We start from the raw sequence: 11,154 nt of genomic DNA on the forward strand, positions 1-11,154 counted from the left end.
GCCTGAGAGCATCCCGGCCTAGGGAAGCCTCTGAGCTTGAGTGGCTCCCCAGGACGCCTGGGTCCCTTGCCTTCCAGCCTTCTCCTGCTGCCAAGCCTACACACATGGGGACTATTCCTGAGCCAAGGACCCAGGCCGGAGTACGCAGTGAACTAGGAGAAGAGGAGGGAGAGGTGGCGTTTTCAGCCTCCTCTGAACAGATAGGAGGGTGGAGCGCTGGGAAGGGACAGGAGAGCTGTGGGAGGTCACTCCAGCCAAGGGAGTCTGAGTTCCCAAATGACCAATCCGCAGGGGCAGATGCAGTTAGACACAAGTTTATTGGTGGAGCTGCAGCAGAGTCCTCCCTCTCCCTGGGATAGCCGAGGGCACAGCACCAACAGAGGGATGGACAGACAGACACACCCCAAACGGACACATGGATGGAGCAGACTCACAGAGACTGTAGCTCAGCCACACAGGCACAGAGACACACAGGCCACAGCACCAAGAAACGCACACACAGACAAAAACCACAGGGCCAGGACACATGGACAAAGTGCGAGCTTTGGGACCCCTGCATAGACTGAGGGAGGGCCAGGAGGAGGGGGCCCCTGCGGACCTCCCCAGGCACAGGCACACGAGAGCAAACAGACAGGCAGATGCCCAGCCAGCCAGCAGCCTACCACATGGACGGACGCACGGACTGCACAGAAAGGACATGCGTGGCTCCCCAGGCGGCAGGGAGCAGAGGCTGTGAGGGCTTTCTACATCCCGCCCTCGAGCTGCTCACAGCCGTCAGCCCGGCTCCCTCCCACCCAACTCCCCAACAGGCTTTGGTCTTGCCCACTGGGGCTGCGGTGGAGGCATCTGGCGGGTGGAAAAGGGAGAGAGCAAGGGGTATGGGCCCAGCTCCATCCCGTCTCCGTGATCAGGAAGCGGGTGCTGAGAGTCCAGGGCTGAGCCTGGCCTGGCAGTGGGGTGAGGGCGGGCCGTGGCTCAGGCTTGGGGGGGCTCCCGGCAGCGCAGGCACTGGGCCATCTCGGGTTGGTACTGCTCGACCTGCAGGGTGCAGCTGGAGAATCCAAACCGGGAGTAGAGCCGGGAGGAGGCTTCAGCCAGGACAGCTTCGGGGTCAGCCGTGGAGTCTGCGGGACAGCGATAAGAGGCAGCCTGAGTCCCCAGGGAGGCGGGAACAGGCAGGGCTGAGATAAGGATGCCGGAGGGGGCTGAGGGCCGCACAGCCTTGAGCCAGCATCAACGGCTGAATGGCTCTGTATTGTATGAACAGCGTAAAATCGTCAAAGAAACTGTCAGAGAGCCTCGCCCCTAATCAACTACACTAACACACTAAGCTGCTCCTGGTCTTCTGTTCACTTCTGCCTTTGAGTACCAACATACAGTTAGATTTTTCAGCAATCAGACCACCTGACTTTCCAGGACAATCCAGATGTTAAACATTCTGGCCACTGTCCCTCTAGAGTTGCCATCAAGTATTCTACAAGTTATGATATTTTTGGCATCCAAATTGCATGCCTCTGATTGCTCCTCGCATCTGGAAGAAACTCAAAACTCCTTTGTCAGCTCATGAGTCACGATATATATTTTTAATAGTTGAATCATAATGTGGATATAACTTTATATTTGGCTTTTTTTTCTCAACATTATACCATAAACATTTTTCCTAGTTGCCATACAGATTTCATAATCATCATTTTTAATAGCTATGTGATACCTGGCCGCGTGCCATAAGGTACCTAACTGGGCCCCATCACTAGACCTGTAGGCACTAGCAATCTCTCACGGGGTTGCTGGTTCCCTGCACCACCCACTTCACAGACAGTGAGACCTCCCCCAGTCTCCAAGCCTCCTTGTCTCCAGCATGTGTGTGAGAGAGACGAGAGACAGAGACAGCGAGACCAATCAAGACAGAAACAATCTCAGTAATTCAGGCTCTTGTCACACGTGGGGGGCAGGAAGTTACTGGCCGGGCCAGTGTCGACTCACCAATGGCCAGGTGTGCGGAGGCCACATGGTACGTGAGCGTCAGGCCCCACAGGTGCAGCTCGTGAGTTGCGCGGACTCCTGGCACTGACAGCAGTGTGTCTCTTACGGGTTCAAACCCCACGCTGCGGGGGGCACCTGCAACCAGCACCCCCACATGTTATGGCCAGGGCTGCCCAGTACCTGCTCACCGACTGACCCCGTGATCCACCTGGCACCCACCTCCTTCCAGCAACAGGCCCAGCCTCCCCATACTCTCCTCGGGGAGAAGGGGCAACCCAGTGCTGGAGAGAGGCCAGAGGGGCCCCAGGGCAGGGAAGAGTAGTGTCGGATTCACCTTCCATGAGGATTCGCAGGACATCTCGGAGGGTGGGGGCCGTGGATCCAAGGGCACAGATGGAGAAGAGGAAGGTGCTGATGGGGTCAGCCGCCTTGTACTGAGGCTGCAGAGAAAGAGCCCCTAAGCCTGGAACCAGGGGCCTCTGAGAGGAAGACTGAGGGGTGCCTGACAGACAGGACCTGAGAGGGAAGCGGTGCAGTGAAGAGGGAGCAGGCCCCAGGGTGGGCGAGGCCCCGGGCTGGAGGGATGGGAGGGAGGCCGAGGGTCCCAGGAAGGGTGGGCTGGGAGGTGGAGTGGGAGGAGGCGGGGAGGCCTTGCACGTGGTACCTTGAAGTAGATGAGGATGGAGGCAGCCAGCACCCCCAGGCTCTGCAGGAGGTCCCCCAGCACATGCACAAAGGCCGCCCGGACGCTGGTGTTGCCCAGGGGCAGGGGCTGCCCAGAGCCCTCTTCCAGTGGTGCGTATTCTGCCCCCCTAGACCCGTGGCTGTGTGAGGGCCCAGCCTGATGCAGCACAAAGGCCATTCTGGGGGGAAGCAGAGCAGCTCAGCCCAGGCGGCCTGCCCTGCCCCCCCTCTGCCCCCACTCCATTCCTGCGCCGCCTCCCCTCACCCCCCAGTGGCCCTCCAAGTATTTTCCCAGCCCCAGGAAGAAAACATCATTTTTCTCGAGAGACAAATAATGCAGCCTGGGGAAGGACATGCCACAGACATGGATTCAGATCCTGGCCCTGATCTTAAGTAGCTGTGTGACTCAAAGGAGTCACCTGGTCCCCTGCCGGGATCTTTTACACGGAGAGTAAACTAGAGGCGACACCACCCACCTGGCGGGTGGTGGTGAGTTTGACTGAGATCACAGTGGTGTGCAGCAGGCCCTTACCAAGTGTCTGTTGACTGGGAGTGGCAGGTCTCTGTCCCAGCCCCTTCTCAGGCATACCCACAGCAGACAGTGCAGAGCTGCCTGCGTGCTGTCTGGCCGGGGGGAGAGCCAGCTCGCCCACCCTAGAGGGAGACCCCTTTCCCTGAGCCCCGCATGGCGCCTGCTCCACACTGGAACGTACAGCAGATTGGCACAGACTGCGATGCTGGCGGTCAGCAACATGGCGCCCCCCTCGATGTGGTAATCGCTGTGCAGCAGGCGGATGAAGGCCAGGTACAGGAGGATGCCAGTGACCATCCACAGGGAGACCACCGAGGCCAGAGCCCCCAGAGTCTCTGCGGGGGGAGACAAGCTGTCAGAGAGGCACCTGGTCAAGATCCTGGCAAGACCGGAGGGGCACCAGACCATGTGGGGCCCTACCTGAACGGTGCCAGCCAAAGGTCATGGTGCGGGTGGCTGGCCGGGTGGAGAGCCAGAGGGAGAAGAGGCTGCCCAGCATGCTGCCCACGTCCGCCAGCAGGTGGGCTGCGTCTGTCATGATGGCCAGGCTGTGCGCCAAGTACCCACCTGCCAGGGCACATGATGTACATTCTTGTTCCTTTAGGAAATATGTAGTATGTGCTTATAGATACAGAAAATGAGTTGAGGAAATACACCAGAGGGAAAACTGGTTTTCTTAGTTGATGAGATTACAGGGAGTTTTTGTTTCACTGATACACATTTTCTAGCTTTCCTTTTTCTTTTCTTTCTTTCTTTTTTTTTTTTTTTGGACAGGTGATGGAACCCAGGGGAATTTCACCTCTGAGCTACACCCCCTGCCCTAGTTTTTTATTCTTCATTTTGAAACCGCGTCTCACTGAGTTGCACAGGGCCTCACTAAGTAGCTGAGGCTGTCCGCGAACCGCAATCCTCCAGTCTCAGCCTCCTGAATGCTGGGATTACAAGGGTGCACCACCACACCCGGCTCCTATTTTTTATTCTTTAATTTGAAACAGGGTCTCACTGAGTTGCAAAGGCCCTCACTAAGTAGCTGAGGCTGGGTACAAACGTGATCTTCCTGTCTCGATCTCCCAAATGTTGGGATTACAAGCATGCACCACTGCAGCCAGCTCACATTGTTTAGTTTTTCAACACTGACATGTTTAATTGAAAAATAGAGTATGGATGTATGTGTATATGTGTGTAGTAGTGTGGATTGAACTCGGGTATGCTATACCACTGAGTTATATCCCCAGGCCTTTTTTTTTTTTTTTTTTTTGTGGTACCGGGGGTGGAATCCAGAGGCTTTCTACCTTCACACTATACTCCCAGACCTATTTTCTATTTTATTTGGAAACAGTGTCTCATTAAGTTGCTGAGAACCTCACTAAGTAGCTGAGGTTGGCTTCGAACCTGTGTGATCCTCCTGTCTCAGCCTCCCAAACGCAGGGATTACAAGCGTGCGCCACCACGCCTGGCACCCCAGACCTTTTTTATTTTTTAATTTTAAGACAGGGTCTCGCTAAGTTGCTAAGTGTCTCACGAAGTTGCTGAGGCTGTCCTAGATCCTGCAATCCTCCTGTCTCCTCCCAAGTACTGGGATTACAGTCGTGGACCCCTGCACTGGGCAATAAGAAATCGGGTTGTAAGAAGATGGATTAGCATGGAGAGTGTTCAGCTGTGGCCCCAACACTGCCCTCACTCACCCCGAATCCCCCATGACGTTCTGGCCTCAGCCCACTGCTCCCCACTCCCACCTCCTGAGTTACAGGCACCCACTCCCCCGTCCCACCACCCACTTTCTCTGCCTCTCCACCCAGCAACTGGCTTCTGGCTGGAAAGCAGCTTAGACAGGCGTCAGGAGCATGGGGGGCGAGAGCTACTGCCCAACTTACCGACCACCTCCCCGGCCATGAAGACGAAGCACACAGCGCAGGCGGCGCACAGCTGCCTCCGCGCCTGCAGCCTCTCGGGGGTGAGGCCGGGCTGCGGCATGGGGTCCCTGTGGCAGTGGTGAAAGGTCATCTCCACGGGCTTGGGCTCCTCGGGGAGGGGCTCTGAGGGCTCTGTGAAGAGACTGAGGAGGGCAAGCCTTCAACCCGCAGCCTGGCCTGGACTGCCCTGCCTGCACCCACCCAGCTCTCAGGCCAGCCTCGGCAAATCAGCCCAACTCTTGCTCTCTCCCCAGGCCTGCCATGCCCGGAGCCTGTGAACAGATGGGGCCAAAGAACAGTCCAGCCCTGGCCTCCCTTTTCCTTCCATACCATTTCCCAGCTGGAAGGCACTTGCCAGACGGTCCTAACGTTTTAACAAAGAAACAACAAGTGCAAGGTTCAGTGAAGAAAAGGATGCTGGGGTCCACATGGCTGATGGTGGTAGAGCTGAGAGTGCAGCCTAAGCAGATGAATTTCATGCTAGGCTCCACAGGGAAGAAGAATGAGTGGGACATCCTTCCGGATCTCCAGGAACTCTGGGTGATAAGACAGACCCACACCTAAGCACTATGATACCCGGCCAGCCGAGGCGGCCTTCGCTGGCAGAGCAGCCCAAGTGCTCTGGGGGAGGTCCAGTGAGGAATCAAGAGACAGTGGAGGAGGGCACAGGAGGGCCTTGAGGAATGGGAAGGCTTTTCATAGAGACAGGTGAGCATGCTGGGCAAAGACCACTGGAAGGGAAGGCAGAGTGAAAGTGTGGAGTGGGACCCAGCACAAGCACCTGGCCTGGGGCACCTCCCTCCTGCCGGCCCCCACTCCCAAGCCATGCCCTCCCCCCCACACCCAGACACCCAGCAGAAGTGCTGCCTTTAAACGGGGAGTGGAAGCCAGGCGTGGTGGCACACACTTATAATCCCAGCATTTGGGAGGCCAAGACCAGAGGATCACGGTTCTCGGAAAGCCTCAGCTACTTAGTGAGGCCCTGTGCAACTCAGTGAGACCCGGTTTCAAATTAAAGAATAAAAAATAGAGCAGGAGGTGTAGGCAGAGGTCAAATGCCCCTGAGTTTCATCCCCAGACTCGCAAAAAATAATAATAATAATAATAATTAATAGGGAGTGGAGAGCTGGGCATGGTGGCGCACGTGTGTAATCTCAGCATTCTGGAGGCTGAGACATAAGGATTAGGGTTTGAGGACAGCCTCAGCTACTTAGTGAGGTCCTTTTTGACTCAGTGAGACCCTGTTTCAAAATAAATAAAATAGGGCTGGGGGGTGTAGCTCAAAGGTACAATGCCCCTGGGTTCCCTCTCCAGTACTGCTAAGTAAATAAATAAATAAATAATAAAAGGGGAGTGGAATGTTTGGGCCCCAAAACGGTGAGATTCCTGGCCCAGACAGGAGGAGGAGGTGCAGCCTGCTAGGGCTGAGGTTGGTAGTGACAGGAGTGCTGGATTATTTGTGGTCTGCAGCACGTTAACTAGACCTCGGTCTGACCATAAGCACTGACAGAGAGACCCCTGTGCACAGTGCCAGAGCCCCATGACAAGTGAAGAGGCCGGGGCCTCACCGGGGGCCACTGGAGGCTGAGCTCAGGCTGACAGTTTTCGGTTCATTGGCACACCCACCACTACCCAACCTGAACGCCAGCAGAGACAGAACCTTCTACAGAATCCAAACAAAATGAAACAAAGCAAAAACAATAGCTCTAAAATAGCCATGGAAGTGTGACAAGAATACCCATGAGGGACGATGATGACTCCTGATAGAAGCAGGATCGGGATTGGAGCAGCACCGTGGGGAGGGTGCCCGGGGCCTCTGGCTGGAGAAACCTCTGCAAGTGGATGAGGTCTGAGGGTGGCTGGGAGGCGTTTGGTGCTTGTAGGAAAATTTTAAGTGCTGGTTAGGTAGAGCCATTTCTCTGATAGAGGAAGCCTTTTCCAACCCTTGGAATCTGGTGTGCATGATTCTGGGTGTTCGCAGAGGAGACGGGGAGGTGAGGATGGTTTTGAAGCCCATCCTCATTTGCTCTGTGAAGTGGGCCAGGCAGTGGGTCAGAGACATGTGTAACAAATGGCTTCTAGCCGCAGAGGAGGAGGCTGAGCTGGGGTGGGGGTCTGAACAAAGGCCAGTTGGGAGTGAGAACTCCGCAGAGGAAGACAGGAGCCCTAGGTGGAGGAGGGTGTTCCACAGCGCGGAGCCACAGTGACAGGGTCTGCGGCTTGGGATCTAAGCGTGAGGCGCGGGGAAGGGCTGAGGAGGAAAAGGGACCAGTTCCAAGGAGCCTAAAGGTAGATGAACTGATTGGCTGACCAGTATCTTCCTGGCAAGATGACCTTGCTGGTGGGAGGGAGGGAGAAGAGGTGAGGGAGGCGGTGGAAGAGTCTAGAGCAGGCCAGGCCGGAGGCTCTGGGTGCAGTGTTAGGAGGGGCAGGTAGGTAGAGAGAGCCTCGCAGAAAATCCTGCAGGGTTTGGTGACTAATGGTCATATGAGAACGAAGATGGGCTGGGAGTCGGAGCTAGGTCGGTCGAAGGGCCACGGAGGCGGCTGGCTTTGGGGGCAGCGGCCCGAGGCACAGTCATCGAGGTGGCAGCCCATCAACAGGCGGCTCCCTTTTGTTCTGCGTGACCCGGGTACTACAGAGGCCTAGGTTGGGAACGGGGTATTGGCCCCCTTCTGCGGATGGGGGAATGACCGCTCTCCTGGCCCTCCGAGCCCCCGTATCCTGCGGGGAATGGGGCGATGTGAGGAGGAAGAGGGGCCGCTGCAACATCAAAGCATCCCCACGAGATGCCAGGGCCACCGCTGGGGCGCCTCGGCTGCCCACCCTGCGGTCCCCGCGCTGCCCACCGCCAGGTTTAGGCCCCCTCCCAAGGAAAGCGCTGGAGACACAGAAGCACCACACCAAAGACAAAGGCACGGGGCCTGGGAGGAGGACTGGGGGAGAGGGGGAAGGAATTAAAACCAAGCCGGCGATCCTGCCCAGATCTGGAGACCCCTGACTGTCGGCCCACAGGCAGCCGCTCCGAGGGCCGGGAGCGGTGCGCGGGCGGTTCTGCGCCGCCCCCGGCCCGCTGTCCCGGCCGCTCCGCGCCTCGCTTCACACCTCGCCGCCCCCGGCCCCGTCTGTGCGAGCCGGGAATACCCCGCCGCCGCCGGCGCGCACCTGCTCCTCCGCCGCCCCCGCCCGGGCCGGAGCCGGGCAGCGGTCGGGGGGCGCGGGGCGCGGGGCGGGAGGGTGCGGCCCGACGGAGCGGCGGGGCCCGCTGGGGCCGGAACGGGCCGCGCCGAGGGGTCGCGGGGCGGCGACAACGAAAGGGGCCGCAGGCGGGCGCCCGCGCCCCCGGGCCGCGCGGGGCTAGCCTACCTCTTCAGGCGCAGGCCGCCGCCGGCGCCGCCGCGGTCCCGGGGGCTCACCAGGCGGGTGGTCTCCGAGCCCCCGGCGGCGGGGGAAGGCTCCATGTCCCCGCAGCCCCGGCCGTCCAGGCGCCCGCGAAGGAGGGCGACGCGGGGCCGGGCCCGCGCCCCGTCCGGGTGGCCGCCGGACCCCCGGACTCCCTGCAGGGCCGCGGGGCCAGCGGAGTGGAGGGAATCGCGGCGACCGTGGCGCGCGGAGTCCGAACTGCAGATCCCGCGGCTGCGGGAGCCCCGCCCCGCGCCCAGGCCCCGCCCCTCCCGCGCCAGGCCCCGCCCCCAGCCGGAGCCCCACTTCCCCGCGCCGGGCCGGGCGGGGGCGGCAGGGGCGTCCCAACACCCCAGTCCAGGAGCCCGGCCGTCTCCACAGCCCCGCCCTCGGTGGGCAAGCCCCGCCCCCGCCACAAGCCCCGCCCACCGGTTCCCAGCCGGGCGGCTCCAGCCCAGGGACTCCCTGGGACCCACTGCCTCTCTAGGACCGCGCCCCCCGCACGCCTGGCATGGCCTCGCCCGCACCCGGTCGGCCTGCGGCGGCAGAAACAGGTGCCGAGCCCGTCTCGAAAGAACCAGGAAGAATGTGGGTGCGCAGCCAGAAACCCTAGGTAGAGGCCCTGGGGTAGGATTCACCCGCGAAATCAGATGCCTAGCTCGGTACCGCCATTATTTGTATGCAAGGACCGTGGGTGGCAAAAAGCTTTCTGCTCTGCTTCAAACCACGATCATCCCCACTTTTCAGATGAATAAAGCGAGTCTCGGTGTTAGTGTCCAAGGTCACACAGTCCGTGAATAAAGGCCCCGGCTGGAACCTCGTCCTCCTTCCCCTCTGGGTCGGGTCAGGGCACTGGCGACTGAGACCCGCGCGGGCCGCTGTCCTCTTTCTGAGAAGCTGGCGCAGCAGGGGCAGAGGCGCCACCTCTCTGGGGCCACGGCCCGCGTTTATGGAGGGAGGCTGCGCTCCGCTTGCTGGCGATTCCCTGGCTCCGTCTGCGTGGCATGATGGGCGTTGTCTCACGTGGGGGGCCCCGAGCCCGGGAGTGACTTCCTGCAAAGTAGGTGGCCCAGGCTGGAGTCGAGGCCTCAGTCCTTAATGCGCTCTGCCCCTCGCCCGGCCGCCACTGTCAAACGCAGAGGGGGTGGGAAGTGGATTGTGCACGCCGAGCTGCGCCAGGCTGTGAAGAGGAGGGTCCGTAGGAGGAGGGGAGAGAGTGAGCAGGGATGGGGACGCGCGGAGGGTGGGAATGGCTACTGAGAGCGCGCAGGCCAGAAGCTCCTCAACCGCATCCTCCGGGACGCACTGGGCGTCCTGCACCCGAGCGCCCTGGGCGTCGACGCCCACCCTCAAGCTCAGAGACCGTGCGTGTACTTCCAATAACAAACAAACAAACAAAAAAACAACCCCGGAGCACATGCCAGGCAGAGTGGCTGGAAGTGATGGGGTTAAGCCGGGAGAGCTTCGCGGAGGAGGTGAGGCTTAAAATGGATTAGGCAAGCTGGGCGCGGGCTGGCTGTTCCGGCGGGGGAGAGCGCGGCGGCGGCGGGTGCGAAGGGACCGCACTGCGCGGTGCAGCGGGGCAGCAAAGTAGAAACGAGGGTCTGCGCGGACCCTCGGCCCCGCCGCGCCCCGGGTCGCAGCCCCCTTCCCTGGGTGGGCGCCGGCCCGCAGCTCCGCCGGGAGCCCAGGAGGGGGCGTGGGACTGAGGGTCCTCGGCTCGCCGCCCGGGCCACAGGAGGGCAGGCTGTGGGGGCGGCCACCCGCCAAGGTCATCTGGCCTGTGTCCGGGCCAGAGTGAACGCCCTCCCTGCCCGCCTCTGCCAGGGCCCCGGGCCGGTCCTGCCCAGCGCCGCCGTCGGGCTTCCCCGACCCTGAGCACCCACGGGCGGTCCAGGGCTGGGCGCGGCCGCCGAGCTCTAGGAGGGCGAAGCCGCGGGGCCTGCGCGGGGAGGCGGCTCCTCGGCACGCCGGGGCCGGTGACCACAACTGCGGACCCGACAACAATGGCTTCCCGGGATTTCCCTTCTGGGCAGCCCGCGGCGGCGCGGGGAGCAGCCGGGACTGCCGGGAGGGGGCGCAGACCTTGGCACGTGCCTGCCCCGCCACCCGGTGGGTAGCGAGCAGGCGTCGGAGCGAGGGTTGAAGGGCCGGCTTGGTGTCTGGCTGCCGCCTCCAAAGGTAGGAATACCAACAGCCTTTGCTTGGGGATCGACGTAAGGAAAGCTTGGCAGCCAAACAGACACTTGCACCTGTTTCTCTGGGAGCCGTCAAGTGGCCCTGTGGAAATTCTGCCAAGGGTCTTCTTGAACGCCAGGCCTGGGGGAGTCCTGCTGAAGCGGGATAGGAGCTAGGAATTTTCCAGGGAGTTAGGTCAGCCGAGGGCTGGTGCCCAGTAAGGAACTGTGGTCTTGTAAGAACCATTCATTCAACATTTACTCCACACTGACTCCCTGCCAAGCATCCTGCTAGCCTAGGTGGGGGCTGGTGATGAACAAGACAGACACGGTCCTCTCCTGACTGGCTCGATTACAAGCGATTTCTCCTGCAGTCCTTTGTCAGTGATACAGCCACATGCCCCTCCTTCCTTCCCTAAAATAAGTCATTAGGCCACACTTGGTTCCAAAGGCATGATGGAGG

At 60.4% G+C, this 11,154-nt stretch overlaps 1 protein-coding gene across 1 annotated transcript; it reads right to left on the reverse strand.

Moving 5' to 3' along the window:
- Positions 1-975: 975 nt before the first annotated feature.
- Positions 976-8,573, reverse strand: SLC30A3 (solute carrier family 30 member 3; the record flags this gene model as incomplete). Its single annotated transcript, XM_080711757.1, has 8 exons — positions 976-1,124; positions 1,984-2,118; positions 2,318-2,423; positions 2,648-2,846; positions 3,381-3,534; positions 3,620-3,766; positions 5,074-5,255; positions 8,479-8,573. 8 exons carry the CDS (start codon positions 8,571-8,573, stop codon positions 976-978), a joined length of 1,167 nt encoding a protein of 388 aa, XP_080567883.1.
- Positions 8,574-11,154: the final 2,581 nt, after the last annotated feature.

The sequence above is a fragment of the Muscardinus avellanarius genome, assembly GCF_963383645.1.
Source record: "Muscardinus avellanarius genome assembly, chromosome: 15".
In the NCBI taxonomy this organism is placed as follows: domain Eukaryota; kingdom Metazoa; phylum Chordata; class Mammalia; order Rodentia; family Gliridae; genus Muscardinus; species Muscardinus avellanarius.